The 21,188-nt window shown below is 40.7% G+C and overlaps 1 protein-coding gene across 2 annotated transcripts in view; it reads left to right on the top strand.

Moving 5' to 3' along the window:
- LOC125040726 (muscle M-line assembly protein unc-89-like) overlaps positions 1-21,188 on the top strand; it is a 75,712-nt gene that overhangs the window by 17,905 nt on the left and 36,619 nt on the right. For both annotated transcript variants that reach the window (XM_047635424.1, XM_047635425.1), the window contains exons 3-9: positions 5,129-5,153; positions 8,412-8,429; positions 14,991-15,153; positions 16,515-16,656; positions 20,058-20,217; positions 20,524-20,736; positions 20,873-21,002. In XM_047635424.1, coding sequence (XP_047491380.1) covers positions 5,129-5,153; positions 8,412-8,429; positions 14,991-15,153; positions 16,515-16,656; positions 20,058-20,217; positions 20,524-20,736; positions 20,873-21,002 — 851 coding nt within the window. The remainder of the gene's footprint in view (positions 1-5,128; positions 5,154-8,411; positions 8,430-14,990; positions 15,154-16,514; positions 16,657-20,057; positions 20,218-20,523; positions 20,737-20,872; positions 21,003-21,188) is intronic.

The following is a 21,188-nucleotide window of genomic DNA, read 5'->3' on the forward strand; positions in this document are numbered from 1 at the left end:
CTCACTACCACGACGAAATGAGCTCTTTCTTTTTCGTTTGACTCGAAAAAAGTATTGAGCTCTTAAAAGATCAAAGCTTTCAATGTTAGCAACAGGAGCTCTGCTACTGACATTATAATACACACGCCTACGCATGCCGCCCGTGCATAGCCACGTGAGATCGCCACGAAGAGCCTTCAGCCTGAGAACCACACGCTGCATGGGCGCTGTGCGTAGGCGTGACCCTCTGGTGGTTGTGTGGTCCCCGCTGGACGTGTATGCCCCCTCCCCCTGGCTTGGTGCCACCGGAGTTTGGTGTGTGCATATCTTCGTTGCCAACCAGCCTGCAGGCCGCGCGACCAGGGCTGCCACTTGTAACTCTACCTCACTCCCTTCCTCCGTCCTGTAACATGGGAAGCTTTGTCCTGCGAAGGACATTATCTTTCCTGGAGGATTGGGACGCTGGGTGAGGCTACCTGACTTGCCCTGGGCGTGTGAGCCTCAAATCACTGTAGCTTTTTTGGACTGCCGTGTTGTTCTTGAGACACGAACTTATACTGTATTACGAGAGAACATTTAGAAGTCACTGCTATTTATTATACCAAAAAATGTTAATTGAAGGTTTTCATCAAAACTAAATATCTACAGGATATATCTTTGCTACGATTAATGATGCATAATTACAAATTTACAAACCTCTTGGCTTAGCGGTTTTCTTTAGAATTCTCATGACGGTCGTAGCCAAGATCTAAGTTTAGACAATCTTTGCCAGGTGGGCTCGGTGTAGGGAGGGGAGGGGAGGGGGAGAGGGAAACGGAAGGGCGAGGGAAACGCAGGCAGGACGGGGTCTAGCAGTGTAGCAATTCTATGATAACTGTACAAAGATAATGCTGTCAGTTGTTTTCCATAAGATGTATTTAAGCATCTAGACTGGGGGATAACTATGGGAGTAATTTTTACATAGTTTTTGATTACAGAATATATCTTAAACGATGCCACGAGATTTCAACTTTGATTATTACCATCGATTTAACGGTGGAGAGTATTTAAACTACGTTTAGAGACAGACAACAAATGGTAAAACAATATTGAGATTAGATAGCAGTAGTTGCTGGGGAAACTAAGATATAGTACATAAATTAATCATTCGGTGATAGTGAGACATGAGGGAACCATCCAGACTTCATAAGTTAGTGAAGTAAGCAAAAAATAACTGTTCCGATAGTGAAAGGCAGTAGAACTGGATTATAGATGCCGTAGCAAGTAATACAGGATAGTAACGCATGTTTTACTGATAGGTACCAACGATAATAGGGAGAAGACTTCCAAGAAGAATAACACTGATAACACTGACGTCACACTTGGCACCAGCTCCCCTCACCTGGCTTGAGTCACGCATCTGTTTCTCGAAGAAGAAGCAAAAAAGAAAACTTGTGATAATAACAAGGCAGTGACGTCTACATGTTCTTCTGGCGAACAACAGACGTGCTATTCCAAGTCTCCTTTTTATAACTTTGACAATATTCAAAATATCTCCGTTTTTTACAAGATATTTCACTCATTTTCCCCACAGAGCAAGAGCGTACCTTCTCTTCATATTAACATTAAATGCTATTATGACCTGGAATAGCGGCTTCTGTTGACTCTCCATTACGTGAATGTTTGACCTGACTCTTTAGTGTGACGAAGGACCCACAGCCTCACCTATTTTTTATCGACGCCTTCTGAAACAGGACGTGACGTGTTGATAACATGGTTACTGTGACTGTGGGTTCTCCATCTTTTATTTAAATTTAAGTTTTATTTTTAAGATCTTTCTATAGATGATGGATATGTTTTTTTTTTTTTTTTTTTTTTTTTTATCTGTGCGTTTTCTAAGCGCTGACCTAGTAGGTTTTGCCTCCTATGGACAAGTATATTTCTATACAAAACGAGAGAAGAGCTAACCCATTTTCTATCTTTTGATGTGCTATGATAATATCTTCTACGGGCTTCCAAAGACGCTTCACAGACCTCACTACTGATAGAGACTGTCCCCGAGCACTGGCCGAGACCTTCCTTAGGTGGGGCTCGCGACGGAGGTGGGACGTCTTCCTCCGTCTGCTCCTCCCACTTGTTGCCTCCCACGCCCCCTCTCCGCAGTCCCTTTTCCCACTCTGCCCCCCCACACCCGACCCTTTTTCCTTCCACCACGCACTCCCTTCCTCCCCCACAACTACGCCCTTCCCCGATCTCCCTCACGGCCTTTGTGGTCTCTTGAGGCTGTCTTCAGGAGACCCCGAAGTCCCGCCTGAGGAAGGAGTCGACTGCCGCTCAGGACTCTTCTGAAACACGACAGACTTCAGGACAGACAAAACTTCAACTTCACACCTTTAGGACGGTCCTCTGGAAAATCAGAGTATTTTTTATTTTCTTTCTTATTGTTAATAATCATTATCATTTATTACCGTTTATTCCTTTTGTTTACCCGTTTTACATTCAGTTGTCTTTTCTTTTCATTTCATTTATTTTGAATAACAGCCCCATATATGCAATGGCTGTCAATTAATCAACGTTATACTTACTTAAAAAAAGTAAATAAATAAAAATATCAAAAGAATTATGATTTTCCAGTGTAAAAGAGAAAGAGAAAAATCACATAACATAACAGATAACAACTATTAAAAACTGACACATTACGCAGATCAGTGGCAAGGGTAGCAACACCTCTCACAGGATACCATTCGTGATCATCAAACTTAATGAATCCACTCAATTACTCCAATTAATGGGTTGAGATGCCCTTGGACCTGTGCCCGGCTGGAGGCGGTCGCGTGTGCCAGGAAACGCCTCAGGACCCTCGCCTAGGTCACCGTCACTTCCTCCTGCCGGGTGCTGTGGATCCTGTGGGAGAATACGTGCAGCCCTTGCCCCCCGACAGCACCTGCGGGTTATTGTGACGTCACTAAGCACGTGATATGGAGTGCTGGTGATGTCACGTGTTCAGACCTCGGTGTCGCGCCGATTCTCATGCCTCAAGCTTCAGTTCAGTCATCTGGCTCCCTATCGCGAGTTGTCTCTGCACACCACACCCTCACTCCCGCCACTCGCTCTCTCTCTGTCTATCTATTTATCTATCTATCTATCTGTCTGTCTGTCTATCTATATATCTATCTTTCTATTTATATATCTATCATCTATCTATCTCTAGCTATCTATCTGTCTGTATATATATCTCTATCTCTGTTTCTATTTCTGTCTCTCTCTCTCTCGTTCTCTCTCTCTCTCTCTCTCTCTCTCTCTCTCTCTCTCTCTATATATATATATATATATATATATATATATATATATATATACATATATATATTTATCTATCTATATATCTGTTTATGTGTCTGTTTGTCTATACATCTACCTGTCTGCCCTCTCTCTCTCTCTCTCTCTCTCTCTCTCTCTCTCTCTCTCTCTCTCTCTCTCTCTCTCTCTCTCTCTCTCTCTCTCTCTCTCTCTCTCTCTCCTCTCTCTCCCTCCCTCTCGCTCTCCCTCTCTCTCTCTCTCCCCATCCTCCCTCCATCCCTCTCTCCCCCTCTCCTCATCCTCCCTCCTTCCCTCCCTCCCCCTCTCCCCCTCCCTCCTCTCCCCCTCCCCTCCCTCCCCCCCTCCCCACACTGCCCTCCTGCAGGACTCGCTCAGGGCTCCTCGTTCTGCTGTGTCCGTAGACCGGGTGATGTAGTAGACGCAGTGCGGTGAATTGTGTGGTGAGCCGTGTATGGTGAGCAGGACGCACGCGAGGGACTCTAAATAACACCACATTCTGGTTCACGCTTGGTTGACCCGCTGTCCTCACCTTTAATATTCCATAGTCATTAATTGATTCATGCGTAGTAGCTATGCTGATCTGATTAATCCACAATAATCGCCAGTAATGTTCTTGCTGTTGGTAATGGATAAGTGATAGATATCATCAACGCTGGATTGCAGTTCCTAGTTAATTAATGATCTAAGTCAATAATAATTATAATTATAACAATAATAATCATAATCATAAGCATAATAATCATAATAATAATAATAATAATAATCATCATCTTTTGTAATATCAATATATTTTTTCCTAGCATTAAATCTGCGCAATTGCTAATAATGAAATATACATTTATATTTTTTTTTCTATAGATCGAACTCATCAGTTTAGATATTAGAATTCAATTTATACCCATCAATCAACCCATGTCATTCTTAAATGAATCAGTTCCTTATTTGTTAAAGATAAAATAAAACAAAGAACATGAACCGTACTCGATCCCTTTTTATAAAACTCTACGGGCCGCCAAGCCATCTTTCAGCGCCCGCCTTTTGCTGGTGCTCGATTCGTATCTTTTTGTTATGTTCATTTATTTTTTATTCGCATCATTTCGTACATCTATAAAAATGCATCAGTACATAAAAATATGGCAACGTTCAAGGACGTGTATAATTTCTAAGTATCAAATTCAGTTTTAAAATAAAAAATACTGCGATGGCTCGGTGGCTCTAGTATAGACAAACAAGTCCTTGAAACAAACACCTTGAAAAAAACGACACGAACATACACCTCTTGCTACAGTCTCTTCTACACGTTCGTTGTCTCTACAACTATTCCAAAATGGCAGAGTTCCCCCCCACAAACGTCCTTTCAGCAATTATATAAAAAAAAAACGCTCAGCCATTTTGAAATGTTCTAGAACAACGACACAACAAGAAAAAAACACACACTAGAAACAAGCCTCTTTTTGGAAGCTACTAATTCGTCTTATACCGTTTTCTTCCAGCCGTAGATGATCCTCCCGAAAGGTAAGACTGAAGAAAATCTGGGTCGCGCTCGAAAACAGGTGGTAGATCCTCTTAGCAAAAGGCTTAACGATTATTATTCTTTATTTTTATTTATTTTCATTCCTTTATTTTATTTTTATTTTAGTAAGACGCTTTTCCCCCACGGAGAAGCAGAGCAAAAATGGAAAAGACGAGGAAATTATTATTATTGTTTTCTTATTTATATTCGCTTATTACCAATTTCATTTTTATTTTTTGGTTTTCTTTCGTCCACTTTTGCTCTGCTTCTTGTACTCACCCTTCGCCCTATCTTTATCGGCTGTTGTGCTTGACTTCTCTCTCTTCCTTTCTCTTGCAGCGAACGAACAGGCTGCCGATAAAAAGTAAGTTACTGTATTTTGTTTGATACTTCTTTACATAACCCGTTCAAGGGCTTTCATTAGCTATGTCAGATACTGATAATTCACTCATGCTTTATGCTGTAGGTTGTCATTTTGCAACTTATAAGACTTTTACTAAAGAATATTTTTTAAAAAGATATATAGAGCCTTTTTGGCAGATTTTCATGGTCAATTTTTGGGGGTAAATTTTATGAATACAAATGTCATGCATTTTACTTGAAGACAAACCCTGTTTTTGTGTAACGTGACTGTTTCCACAAGAGAAATGATACATGATATTTTGAGATCAACATTTTCTCTACCCTGAACCTACTGAGAGAGTATTTTTGTCATTCAGTTATCCTTGACATAGGTCTTGTGGCTGAGAAGTTTGAGGAAAAGAAAAACAAAAAAGGGCAAGAAAAGGAGCTGTTGATAATTGCGGTCTTTCTGAAGACTCGTAGGTAGCTACATTCATATCACGCATGTAACCACACGCACACGCACACATACATACACGCGCGCGCGCGCACGATCTGCCTTCCGACATGAAGTAATTCGTGTGTTTCTCTTTGTTATATTTGTTATCTTACTTTGCCTCTTTCTTTCTCTCTCTTTCTGCTTCTCTCTCTCTCTCTCTCTCTCATTCTCTCTCTCTCTCTCTCCCTCTCTCTCTCTCTCTCTCTCTCTCTCTCTCTCTCTCTCTCTCTCTCTCTCTCTCTCTCTCTCTCTCTCTCTCTCTCTCTCTCTCTTTCTCTCTCAACCTTCCCATACACTACCAGCCACATCTTAAATCCATAACAGCTATGCCTTTACCTTCCTACAAACACACACACACACACACGTTCATTCATTAATTAGTATGAATCACAAGCACCTCCCCCACCACTCCCAGCCACACCCACAGGAGTACGCGTCACAGGTGTTAGAATACCGTGGGATTCAGTGCTCAGTGTTCACTCGCCTGTGCAGCTGTGTTGAGTAGGATAAAGGATACCTGCGTGGCGACAAGGAGGATAGGCTTCCTTGTTTAAACTATACATTTCCTTGTCAAAACTACAAGGATGGAGATCAGACCGCGATCAGAAGAAGAAGGAATGTGTCTTGAGCCAAGTAAGGGTAAATATTTAAAAGCGAAAGATTAAAATTGGTGGCAAAAAAGTAAGCTCAGACAGAGATAGAAGTTCTTAAAAAAAAAGTCATTGCTTGGGATGAGGAGTAGTGACGCAATAACTTTTTTTTTTTTCTTAGTCTGTGCATTTTGATTTTGATTGCAAGATTCAGGGAATTGCAATGCGGAAGTGAATTAGAGGGTAAGATTTTAAAATTAAAGTGAACGATTAACTGATATGGAGAGAAAGATAAGAAATATGTCTAGCTAGAGGTCTTCTCTTGTGATGCAATAAAATAAGAAGATGAAAAAGTAATAGAAGAAGAAGAAAGAAGAGGTGGAAAAAAGAGGAAGAAGAAAAATAAGCAGGATAAAAATAAGAGTATGAAAAACGAATGGCCAGATGTCGATCTCAAAGACGAAGTATGGCTCGTCATGTCAAAAGAATGTTACTCCAAGTTGTTAATTTAGCTCTCATTCTCCGGGCGGCGAGGGCACAGAGGAGGAGGAGGAGGGGCAAGGAGAGGGGGAGGGGGAGGAGAAGATGGAGGAGGCGGGAGGCTGAGGCCCGAGAGAAGGGAGAATGATGAATTCCGTCCGCCTGTCAGCTTTTTGTGGTGCGAATACCCGGCGCTAAAAAGGAACAGGTGTAGGGGGGTTTCATGACTCAGATTCCGGCGGACTCGACCTTGAATGACGCCCAGATTAGCCTCGCCCGTTGCATCACTAATGACACCGATGCACCTGAAGAAGTTCAATGCCGTACTAATCACCCGGGAAAGGGCATCAGTGCGGGATCCATTTCCTCATGCCTGCGCGCTCCATCTTTGCAACCGTTTGCAAGATCTGCGCTTGACATGTGCTGTTCCACCGCCTCCCCAGCTGGGATGAGGGTGACGCGCAAGACCTCAGAATAACATCCTCCGTCTAATTCTTCCTCCAGAAACTTCCATTTTTTTCCTCGAGGCACAAGACGAGGTTATGATTGCCGAGTATATATAGCTTGGTTTATCACGCTTAGCGGCTGATCTTGGCAAGGGCAGAGGCGCCCGGGCGTGAGAGTGACCGCCTCCTCGCCGTTACTCAGCATTAGCTCATAACCATTATCTAAACACCTCTGAGAGGGCATTCGGTCGGCCTGCCTCCCGCAGTCAGGCCTCGACCTCACGCCCGTCAACATTCCGCTTTCCTTTCGGCAGCGAGGCGGCTGAAAGGCTTTCGAACGCGATACGAAACTACACAAACGAAACAATGTCTTCGAGAGCTCGGAGTTCGATGCAGTGGTCGCAGAGGACGGCGGCGGACGCTGGAAGTGCTGATGCCTTCTCTCTCAGTTCGAGAAAGAGTTCGGTGTCAAGTTCGGAGAGTTCGAGGGTGAGGAGGGACTCGCGAGTGTCCGTGAATCAGAGCTCGTCCTCGCGACGGGAGAGTTTGCAGATGAACGAGACGAGTTCCTTCTCGAAATACCACTCTCGACGCGAGGATACTTCGGAAAACGATTTCTCTTTTGAAAATAGATCCTCGCGAAGAGATAGTTATTACGCGAGTAAAGGGGACCACTACGACTATAAGGAGAGCCATGCCGTCGACCTGAACAGCAACGAACGAAAATCCTCGACAGTATACGACCGTTCAGTGCACAAGGACAGCTACGATGGGTAGGGAAAGTATACAAGCTTCTCAGTCACACGTAGAGGTGAAACTTGAGCCCTTTGCAGTAGGGAGATATGGGCTGATGTTTTGGCCTACTAAAGAGAGTGATGCTAAATAACTTTATAAAAGGAAATGTCATCATCATTATTGTTTCTATTGCCCATAAGTCTCAGAAATGCCCGACGAAAAGTTAAAATGGGTAAAGATTTCATCATGGGAGTATGCTATTCTAGATAATTATGGCCACAGATGAATCAGCCCATCACTAAGAGCAATACATAAATAAATATAACATAGAAAAAAACAAGGGTTCCTGAATGATAACGAGACTCTGCTCATCACCTGCAGTAGAGCTTTTTCCAAACCAGCACACACTCTCACAACACTCCACCTCTGTTACTCATCACTGTGAAACCCGTGTCCCTTTCCAAAGCATAGACAAACAATAACTTTGCTAAGCTTTAATGTACTGTTCTTTGCTTCCGCTCCTGTCGCAGTACCCAGATTCAGAAATTGTAAGTGTGACTTTCTTATTTCTTTTTGTTTGAAGTGTGCTGTATTTAACTTCTAGATTACGTGCTTTTCACCGTATGTTTCGTTATCAGTGTGTTTAAGGATGAATATTTTTTTCTTTATCATTGCTATTTCAATATTCCCCATTTTCGCGATCATCCTGTAAACACTCTGGTATCAAGACATGTTTGCACAAAGAAGGCGTGGTATTTTTAAGATGGAGTTATATGGTGCTGTCTTCACCCTTGCGAGGAAATGCCACCGCTCCCCATGAGCAGCCATGAGCGCGCTGGACTGAGTCATTTCGCCGCAAATACTTCCCATGTCCCACCATCATTTCTGAGGAATAAAAAAGCTGCTAAATCTGACACTGAATTGACTACATTTTGTTTAAATAATGATCAGTTTTGTTTTGCATATCATATTTTAAATAACGCTCTAAATCAAACTTGCTAAAAGTTTATCGAAAATCATCCTGTGAATTTTTATTAAATGCTACATATATTACACATCACATATATATTTAATTGCGTTATTTTTCTGAAGGCATTTTGCCATACAAATTTCATGGGTTAAGAACCGCATCTATTTAAGGCTGACTATTGATTTCTTAGTTTGAAATGTGTGTTGGGTGTACCCAGTATTATTTTGTGTGTACAAGAGTGTTTTCAAGAGTGTACAGAAATCGACAGCCATTGAAAATAAACATGAACACACACACGCACGTGAAGATCAGTCAGAGCCAAGAATACATTTTCTTCATCTCCTCCACTAAATCTCCAAGACAAAAAACAGTAAATTCCCATAAATCTGAAGAGTTGTTTTATGAGCATTAGCATCCGTTTGTATTATTTTCGCCCAAATGAAAGAAATGCATCAAAGCCGTAAGTGATCAGTGCATGGTGTTGGCTCTAGCACGAGACCCTTTGCTTATTATTGGAGTTCGAGTTTTAGTGTTCAAAGGCAGCCTCATATATATATATATATATATATATATATATATATATATATATATATATATGTATATATATATACATATATATATATGTATATATATATGCATTTATATATATATATATATATATATGCATTTATGTATATATATATATATATATATATGCATTTATATATATATATATATATATATATATATATATATATAAATGCATATATATATATATGTATGTATGTATGTATATATGATATATAATGTGTATATGTTTCTATATATACACAGGTATATATACCTGCAGCATATGCAATATATTTATAGCTGTGTGTGTTTATAAATATACACTGACTGATACACAAAGTACACTCTTCGCCGTTCCACCCAAGATATCGAATCCAATCGCATTTACTTTAAAAAAAAAACCTTTTCAAACAAACTGAAAATATCGCTCACTCATCTATCATTATCAAATATAATGTAAATAACTCATTGAGAAAAAAAAGAAAACGCATCAGAGAGTCAGAGATACGTTCAAAAGCCTTGTATAGATATGAAATGTTGGATCTATTTTTGCACTTCCTGCTCCCCGTTTTCTGCCGCATACCGGAGGATTCGTTGGAGGGGGAACTAAGCCATTTTCTTTTAGATGCGTTTTCTAATGGGATGATATTACGAAAATCAGTATAGCTTTATATGTAAAATATGTATAGATTTGATCGATGTTCTCTCTATGCGAAGGATATTCAAATACACAATCGTGTTTACAGCACTTTATTTATTTATTTATTTATTTATTTTACAATAATAGGTCTATCAGCGTTTCTTTTTGAGGTACGATTTTTTTAAACACGGACGCTGAGGGTAAACTATGAGTACCTCGTCTTGGTATGCGGTCTATTCTTTTCCTCGTTCCCCTACTTCCTCTTGCTTCCCCTTTCCTCCCTCCGTCTCGTTACGCCTCGTGATTGGGATAGTTTCATTTTTTTTTTCTTTTCTACTTTCTTATTTTTGGACTAAGGAATGTAAACTCGGAATGGCCTTCGCATGTGTTGTCGAAAGAACTCTTTAAGCCTTTGATTTTTTTTTTTTCTTTTTCGATAAGTTATCTAGTAATGAAATAGAGTAACAATGACTTTAGTATTCGCAAGAAAAGAGGGAAGATTTGCTCATGTAAAAAGATTAATGGTAATGATTCATACATGTCTTAAATAATATTCATGATTAGTCTTATCTTTCCGAATTTTTTCCAAAACAACCGATCTCTCGCGACTTAAGAATAAACGCCGTCTTTGCCATTTTGCTGTCCCTCTTTATTTGGATTTTCCTTAGTTATCTGTATATTCAATCTTCGTTATATTTACATCTTGGGTTTTCCTTAATTATCGTCTATTCAACTTTCACTATATTTACTTAAATGTTCTCTCCAATCAAGAAGAGAACAAGAAAAAACGAGAACAGTATGCCTCGTCGCCACTTAACACCCGCTGGTGCCAAGACTCGACGATAAATGCTGTGATTCGCTATTTTGTCTACACGGCGAGCTGTTTCTTCCCGCTGTCCTAGTTTACTATTTTCCGATAAAAGAAGGGACAAAATGAAATCTTTCCCTATTTCTCCTTATTTTCTTACTTTTCCTCGTTTCTCCTTTTCCTTTCTCTCTCTCTCTCTCTCTCTCTCTCTCTCTCTCTCTCTCTCTCTCTCTCTCTCTCTCTCTCTATCTATCTATCTATCTATCTATCTATCTCTATCTCTATCTCTCTCTCTCTCTCTCTCTCTCTCTCTCTCTCTCTCTCTCTCTCTCTCTCTCTCTCTCTCTCTCTCTCTCTCTCTCTCTCTCTCTCTCTCTCTCTCTCTCTCTCTCTCTCTCTCTCTCTCTCTCTCTCTCCCTCTCCTTGTCCTTCTATCTCCACCTCTCCCCCTCTCTCTCCCTCTTCCTCTTTCTCTTCCTATTTCTCTTCCTCTTCATCTCCCTCTTTTCTCCCCCCCTCTCTCTCTCCCGCCTCTTATCTTTGACCGCCGTCCTTGAGATTGGCACCGCGCGCCCCTTGCGACCTTGGCACCAGACGGTGTCAACTATCACAATGGCTCTTGGCGCTGCCCTTTATTTTCGTTCATTCCACATCTGGTCGTTCATAGTTTCATATTGTCAGTGTCGTGTTTAATAATTATTTTTCTTGTATGCCGGAATGTTATATTATTAAACATGCATTTAGATCGTTATCTTTCGGAAGATAATGACGACGATACAAAGGATGTAATGATTATACCAATGATTATAATGACTGTGGTGATGTGATGACAATTATCATTAAAAAATATATTATTCTTGTCATCATCTTCACAATTATCATTATTGTTGATGTTAATACCACCATTGTGATTTTTTTTTTTTTTTTCTATAATTCTAACTTTTATCACTTTTATCATAAATTTGCCTTTGGTATCAGTGAGGTTATTGTTTTCACTCGATCGAAGCGATAAGAGAGTTCGATCAACAGCAATAAACACAAATGACTAATCCCTCAGAAAACACCCCCCCCCCCCCTTCCTCATCCTCTCTCTCCCCTCCCCTTCCCCACTTCCCTCCTCCTCATGTACCCCCCCTCCTCCCACCAGTGACCAGCGGTGGGGGAGGCGGAGAAGGAAGGAAGGAGAGGAGGGAGGGGGGGTAAAGGGGGAGAGGCTCACTCACGTGTCTCACTGTGAGTAAGCCTAGGGGTGCCAGCTTGTGTTTCAGAGGGTGCCAGAGGCGGTGCCAAGACTCGTGCCCGTCTCACCCTCAGCTCCACCATCACATTCCAAGCGTTTCTGCAACTTGCTTTTTATTTCTTGGGATTTCTCCTTCTCTCCCCTTCTTTCTCTCTCTTTCTCTCTTTCTCTTTCTTACCTCTTTCGCTCTTTATGTTTATATCTCTCTCTCTATCTATCTATCTTTCTATCTGTTGATCTCTCTCTCTCTCTTTTCTCTCTCTCTCTCTCTCTCTCTCTCTCTCTCTCTCTCTCTCTCTCTCTCTCTCTCTCTCTCTCTCTCTCTCTCTCTCTCTCTCTCTCTCTCTATCTACCTATCTATCTATCTCTCTCTCTCTCTTTCTCTGCTCTATTCTTTCTTCTAAATTAATTCAAGTCGAACTCATATTTATATCTATATTGAAAACATTTATATGTAACAAGATACGTGTATACTATACACCTCGATGTGTGTATGTGTGGGTGTATGTGTATATATATATATATATATATATATATATATATATATATATATACACATAAATATATATATACACATAAATATATATATATGTATATATATATATATATATATATATATATATATATATATGTATGTATATATACACATAAATATATATATATATATATATATATATATATATATATATATATATATATATATATACACACACACATATATATATATATATATATATATATGTATGTATGTATATGTGTGTGTGTGTGTGTGTGTGTATATATATGAACACACACACACATATATCCATACATACATACATACATACATATATACATACATAACTATCTCTATCTATCTCTCTATCTATATACATATATACATACATATGTATATACAGACATATATATATATTTATATTTATATATATACATATATATACATATATATGTATATATATGTATATATACACATGTGTGTGTATATATATATACATATATGTGTATGTATGTATGTATATATATATACATGTAAATATGCACATGTGTGTATATATACATATATGTGTGTGTGTGTATTTATGTATGTATGTATATGTGTGTATATATATGTATATATACATATGTTTATATTCATATATATCTACGTATATACATATACGTATGTATATATATGTATATACATACGTATATGTGAATATATGGATATATATATGTATGTATGTATATATATATGTATATATATGTAAATAGATAGACAGATAGATAGATGGATAGATAGATATGTATGTATACACACACACAAACACACACACGCACACACACACACACACACACACACACACACTCACACACACACACACACACACACACACACACACACACACACACACACATACAAACAAATGCAAGCAAGGACGAACATGGCTGAACTAAGTCAAATTGCAACGGCGATAATATCAATTATTTAATACCGACCTAACATTCCAAAAGATAACGAAAGCGACAGAGAGTTTCCGAAGCTTGGGCGAGAGAAGCACAGAGCGACGCCCAAGAACCGCATTGTCGCTTCCGGTCTAAGTATAGCTTATATTTCCTCGCTGACCCGAAGCAAAATTCCTGAAGCTCTTGTGCCAGGACAGAGAGCTCGCCTTGGTCCCTGCTGGCTGTGTCGTTCGGATGAATCGTAGTCATCCGGGCGGTGATGGATGAAGAGGAATTATAACTGCGTCTGCGTTGATTCGGATTGTTATGTTGACTTGAATTAGGATTTTCTTTTTCTTTTTCTTTTTTTGATCTCGGGATGTCAACCAGACGGAAGGGTTCGGTGGGAATTTGGGGGCCGGAGGGGGGGGGGGGAGGGGGTAAAGGGGTATTGGTAAGGAGGTGGGTAAAGGCTCACGTTACCGGGATCGGGTATCGCGGTGCCAAACCAGTGCCAGGAGTATCCTCGCCCCCCCCCCCCCACTCCCCTTCCCCTCCCTCCAACGAGGCTTGAGAATCTGGCCTTCCTGCTTACCAGTCGGTTTTCCCTCCCTCCCCCCCCCCCCGGCCACCCCCTTCCCACACCTCCCTCTTCCCCCAAGGACGAATACCTCCCCCCCCCCCCCCCCATCGGCCTCGTTCTTGAAATCTATCCGCTTGCTGTATCGTAGTTTTCGTTTTCATATCATATCTATACTGGAATTGTACCAAGCTGTAACTATGAAAATCTAGGTCGTTTTTTTATTTTTTATTATTCGCTTCTTCAGTATTGAAAAGGAATATTGATAAAATATTAAAGGCGAACTGCATATCAAATTTCTCGAAGAAACAAATATGATTAATGCTTATGGAAAAATTGTCTATTGTTTCGATAATATGAGCCTTTTTTTCCGGTTCGACAGATGAATTTCAATATTAACAGTACCGTGGAAAAATATCAGAAAAAAATCGAATCTTTGATACCCTCGCCATTCATCCGTATACACAAAAGTGAATAAAACAAAAATGAAATAAAAATCTCCATTAATTATCATAGCCACAAGACATCTATCCATCCGGCCGCACTTCTCGCCCCGCCCACACTTCAACATACTCATTAAGACCCTTTCATTATGGCCACCTCACAAACATCCTCTCACCAACACCTTCTCGTTAATCTACACCCACCAACACCTCCCCACGAAGAGGTTCTCCAACGCCCTCTTGCCAACATGCATTCACCAACGCCCTTTCGACAACAACCTCCACCAACGTTGACACCTTCTCGCCAACGCCGCCCATCAACACCCGCTTATCAAGACGTTCACCAACATCGACACCCTCTCACCAACACCCTTTCGCCAACACCCTTTCACCAACACCTTGCCAGCACGGGCCCCGAGAGCTCCCTCCTAACCCCCGATGATTGTTCCTTCCGCAGACAAATCGATGGCGTCGCGCCCACCTTCGCCCAGAAGCCCGTTATCAAGCAGGAGGAAGGAGGAAAGAACATTAAATTCGAAACTCGAATCTTGGCGGATCCGAAGCCAGCCATCACCTGGACCCGCGATGGACTCAGGGTGCAAGAGTCCGCGCGGTGCAAGGTGAGTCATGAGGCGTGAGTCGGGAGGGTGAGTGGAGGGTGCGGGAGGGTGGCGGGATTCAGAGGGAGAAAAGGAGGGTATTGCGGGACAGGGAGGGTAAAAAAGGAGGGTGTGGGAGAGTAAAGTGAGTCAGGGAGGATAGAGAAGGAGGGTGTGGGAAGGAAAAATGAGTCAGGGAGGGAAAGAGGAGGGTGTTAAAGGAAGGGTGAGTGAGGAAGGATGAAGGATCAAAACAAAGGGTAGTAGGGAAATATGATGAAGCATAGAAGGGTGGAAGACAGGCAAAAAGAATGCGGATGTTTGTCACGTATCCTATACCAGCATGACATATCATCTTTGAGAAATAAACAAACGTTCAAAAATCGATGGCAGGATATCTTCACTCATTTAAGAATAATCGCAAAATAAGCTTCCCTGTTTTCTCTCTGCTCGTCCATATCTCTAACAAATTCAAAACCAGCAAAACATTATCAAAGAAACCTGGCAGAGGAAGGCGGCACCTCAGCTCACTGGAGGCAGCCCGAGTGATGCCATTGTAAAAATAGTTACTGGGCAATGACCCATGAAAGATATGTATATTTATAGACTGCCCAGAACGCCTCTTCCTCCTCTTCTTCTTCTTATCGTATTTATTACTTCTTCCTTTTTCGTATTCATTTCTCCCTTTTACGTTTCATTTATACTAGAGATGAAATGCAGATCAACATGCAGATAAGAATAGGAGAAGGAATGGATGATAACAAAGATTACAGAAAGAAGTCCTAAATAATTTGTATACATGAGGGAGGAAAATAACTACATAACGTTGCTAAACTCGAGGAAGAATGTGATACACATTCCTTGACCTCACTTCCTAGCCATGACCTCGCCCCCCTCCTTACGGAATCCCCCCCCCCCCCCTTTTCGCTTCCTTGGCCCTAAATGAACCGGATGCCATACGTGGCTGACGGAATAGCGGTCCAGACAAGGGTCGTCCTCTTATCACAAGGCGCTGTCACTATACACGCGGCTCTGATAAGGACCAGGGAGATCCGTAGTGGTTTATAGATGTTGTTGGAGAATCAGATCCCATAAATCTGCATAATAGGGTTGATACGTGACGTTATAGCCACATGGTTGTTGAGGACGAATGGGAAAGGGTTTCGGGGTTGAGACGTCCTCGCGTCTGATCTCAGGCTGTCATGAGGCATTTCATGATAACTTTACATCTGCTTTCCCAACCATGAAATCATGCCTTATCGTCAATGGGAAGGAGAGAGCGGAGGAGGGGAAGGGTGGAAAAGGGTTAAAAGAGATCAGGCTCAGGTCATGCATAAGGGTACCAGCACCAGAGCCAATGCCAACGAGAGTGTAATCCACAGGTGACGATGGAGAAGGATCAAAAATACTACTTCATCACGCTGGCCTTGACCAACGTTACCGTAGAGGACGCCGGCAAGTACAAGATCACCGCCAAGAACGAGCTCGGAGAGAGTAACGCCACCATTAGCCTTAACTTCGACAGTGAGTACAACGACTTCAGCAGAGAGACATGTATCACTATGGACTGTCGAGGAAAATGTTGCAATTACATTTTCCTGACTTGCGAGATAGGAGCTTTTAGGATTGGACCTTTAGGGATTTTTGGTCTTTATTAGAGATCGATGAGGAGTTGCTGACTTATCTACTTTTTTACAGGACTTGATATAGACTAATTAGAAATGCACTCTATTTATCAACGTTTCGACTAAATGACAAAATAATTAAAGAAAAAAGACTTCGAAATATATTAAATTTCACGCTGCCACTTCATAAAATATTATTCTAATTCTCACCACAGAAAACCTTAAAAAAAAGAAATCAGACTTCTCGACAGTTAACCCCACGATTTTTTTTACTTTTTTGACAAGCACGTGACGGATATTTTGAAACACGTGACAAAGTCTACATCTCTGAGATTACCTGAACAAAAGAATAAACATTTTTGACTTTGATGGGACTGAAAACCCACAAGAGACGACTTTTGAATACAAGGACCCGACGGCCTAATAAGCCTGATATAACCCCGCGCCCTCTCACATCCCAAACGCCTCAGGGGGTAAATGCATAATGAAAAAAAGACCTTATTATTTATTTTTTTAAATTCCCTTTCTTTTACATTTTTTTAAAATTCAATTCTAATTCATTATTTTAAAAGCTATTTAAGCTTGAGGGCGGGGCCTTTTCTTGCTTGCGTGACCCTGATCTAACCATCTTTTTCCTCCGCCTTATCGAGATGTGGACATCAGTGTTTTTACTTTTTTCCTCCACTTTTTATACCTTTTTTGTGATTTGAATATTCTAAATAAATAGATATATATAAATGAATAAAACAACCAATGGAAGATACGATGAAGTAGTTAAAGTATGAGCAGCTTAGACACCGGAAAATATGAATAAGAAATATGATTATGCAAACATGTCATTTCATTGTAAGAAACGAAAAAAAAAAAAAAAAAACGAAGTGACATTCTTGTCATTTGTTTTCTAAAAGAAGCTTCGTCTCGTATTAGCTTTATTAGAAATTGCATTTCTTTCACAGTGTTAGTATTAGCTTTAGAATATATGAAATCATTAGTAAGCTACAAAATAATTTCTTCTATAGATCTCTCGTGTAAGAAATACTTTTAGATATAATTCTAGCATAGGGTACTGATCTTAGTCTTTTATTGAGAATATGCATTAGAGAAAAGCTTTTTTAAATCTAATGATCATTGTCAGAATAATTTAGTCTTAACATCTAGTAAGCTAGTCTCTTAAAGAAATCAAATTTAAAGTTAATCTATAACACCTAAGTTTCGTGTTCAGTGTTCTGTGCTCTTGTCCTGTCCTTGTCTTAAATGTTCAAAGAATAGTAGTGTGAGTGATGAGATTTATGTGTTAAAAATGTAAAAAAAGATGTTTGTAAGTGTCTCATGGAGTTGACCTCCGCCCATCACCGTGTTGTATGAGAGGATAGCGATTGTCCTTCGTCTCCCTCCCTTTGTGTCTCATAAGATCTCATTAAGACGCCTGCAAGATGCCGATCAACAAAACCGTAAGACTGACAACCTCCTAATAACCTGGAAATTAGACTGGAAATTTAATCCGTTTAATTAATCCACTAAATAACCTATTTGTTTTAGATGATTATGCCTGTTTTAAATACTAAAAAAATAGAAGTAATCACGTTAATCCTCTGACATCAGTATGCTGAAGCACAACACGGAGATAACATGCGAACAGAAGCCTCAGCATACTAAACACTGACAGTTGACATTTACTCCTGACAACATGCTGACTCTCAGACTTGGTGTCAACGCCTTACATGCTCTTAATATCTATTAAGTTAATAACTTATGTCTTCTTTATTTGGTTTCAGGTTTTTTGTCTATAATCTATTTATTTTATAATCTATTTTATTACTATAATAATTTTTGTTCATTTTAATTTTGATTTTGATATTTTTTTCTTTTCTTTTCTGTTCACCAACACACATTACATCAAAGGTCTTTTGATCTCTGAGGAGAAGTACTGATAATGTTTACATCAAACTTTACATGAAACATTACTTGAGATATTGTGAATGGATATATATTTTTTTCAGTCATTCACATACATATAAACAATACCCATAATTCACCCACCGAGCCCACTTCCGCCCACAACAACCTTGAGTTTGTCAGTAAATGAATATCTCTGAAAAAAAAAAAAATTGTATACACAAACCCCAAAAATGTACCGTAGTTCTCTCGTCCATTTCCGGTATCCCTGTATTTCGAGATCCCAGCCTCAAATGTACCAAAACAATGGTACCGTAGTCCTTATGTATTTCTCTGGAGTACCTGTATTCTGGGACCCACCCCTACCCCACTCCTCAGTCCACCCGCTGTGAGGTAGTGTTTCTTAATCGTGAAGTAAATATCTGCTATAGATGTTTTCCTGAAGACGTTATCTTTGGAGATGTTTTCTTCGCACGCCCTCGCCCCTCCCCCCCCCCCCCCCCATCCCCAGTATCTGGAGAGTCTAAGATGGTCCTCTACCGCTTAGATATTTATCAAAGTGATACACAGTTATATTTATTTGCATTGTTTCGTATCCAGCACTGAGAATACATCATGTGCTTTGTAACAACCTTTTTTTTTATCATTTATTTGTTGTATCTACTAAATTAACCGCGTATTGGTCAATCTACGTATTGATGTCGTCAATAACATCTGCAAAACTCTCAACCTAACATCTTCATAAACAATCCAATTCCTATTCCTCATTCACACCCTTCCAAAATCTTCCTCCTGTTCTCCTTGTCCTTCTAAGATCTGTACGACACCCTCTTTCTCACTTGTCTTTCCATCTCGGTCCTTTTCGCGTCATCGCTCTTTTTTTTTTTCCATTTTCCGGAATTTCTCTTCCAGTTTTCATTCTATATCCTGTTTCAACACTCATCTTCTTACCTTATCTGCTCATTTTGCTCTCTTAAAAAAACACACACATACATGTGTGTGTGTGAGTATTATCGTTCTGTTTCGCCTGAGATCTGCCAAATCTTTTTCTTTTACTTCTTATTATTCTCCTCTACCTTCCTTTCATCATCAACTTATTATTATTATTTTCTGCCTCCTCCTCCACTCTTCCTCTTCCTCGTCCTCTTTCTCTTCCTCCCCCTCTTCCTCCCCCTCTTCTTCTTCTTCTTCTTCTTCTTCTTCTTCTTCTTCTTCTTCTTCTTCTTCTTCTTCTTCTTCTTCTTCTTCTTCTTCTTCTTCTTCTTCTTCCTCCTCCTCCTCCTCCTCCTCCTCCTCCTCCTCCTCCTCCTCTCAGCATTCACACTGCCATCATTTTCATCTCGCGTCGCACTCCTTCCCCCTGTGGTCCGTCTAATGGAGTTTCCTCCCCGCGCGTATGGTCAGGTTCCTTTATGATGCTCGCAGGCGACGAGGCCCCATTGCCTCCCGCCGAAGGTGTCCGCCCGACCTTCACCGAGCGTCCCAGCATCAAGCAGAGCGACGACTGCTCAAGTGTCATCTTCAGATGCCGCTGCGTTGGCAACCCTAAACCAACCATCGTCTGGTGAGTGCCTGTGCCGCGGCGGTCGCTTCCGACCTGCTCCGTTTATGCTTTTAGAATTCTTCTCTTAATAATGCCAAAATATAGGGATTGACTGATTGATTATCTAAAATCGTCTGCCGCGCCAACAGCTAAGATCATTAGCGGCGAATACCTTATGGGATTAAAATATTAAGATATTTAAACCATTCCAAAGTATTGCAATGAATAATGTCACTTATAGTAAAAGTAAATAACAGTAAGTATTATCTGAACTCATGTGCTGTCTTCTTATGATCACCTTACACCCGTGTCACTCTGAACCCGCAGGGAATTTAAGGGTAAGAAAATAAAGGAGGGAGGCCGCTACAAGATGAAACTCGAGACCGACGGCAACATCTACTTCATCGCCACACTCGAGATTGCAGGCGTCTCTTCCTCGGACGAGGGCGAATACAGGGCCATCGCCAGCAACAAGCTCGGGGAGGGCGTGGCCAACATCAACCTACACTTCGAGGGTAAAACCGCCTCTGATAAGCCCAAGTAAGTTTTTGCCAAACGATACCAAGAGCCATGTTTACTCTTTGGATGTTTTGCTATTCATATATTTTATACACTAATAATGAGAAAGACGAGTGTTCACACGGATCCAGCTCATACGAACGAATATTCCTCCCAGGATCCCTGACGGTAAGGCGCCCAGATTCCCTAAGAAGCCCGAGATCCGTCAGGAGGGAGACAAGCTGATCATGGAGTGCCTCCTGGAAGCCAACCCTGAGCCGGAGGTCACATGGTTCAAGGGCGTCCAGGTGAGTTCGTCTACACCCGCGTCCATATCTGAATTCAGATTTGTACAATAAAGACTGGAACTCTTCTGCTCCACCTCGAACAATCTCATCCTTAAAAAAGCGAAAGAATAATGCTCATGGAAAAAGCAAACCGTGTTCGTGGAGGGACATCTTTCTTTTTCTTATACATATATGTCTGTGTTAGAT

Source organism: Penaeus chinensis, chromosome 29 (assembly GCF_019202785.1).
Source record: "Penaeus chinensis breed Huanghai No. 1 chromosome 29, ASM1920278v2, whole genome shotgun sequence".
Classification (NCBI taxonomy): domain Eukaryota; kingdom Metazoa; phylum Arthropoda; class Malacostraca; order Decapoda; family Penaeidae; genus Penaeus; species Penaeus chinensis.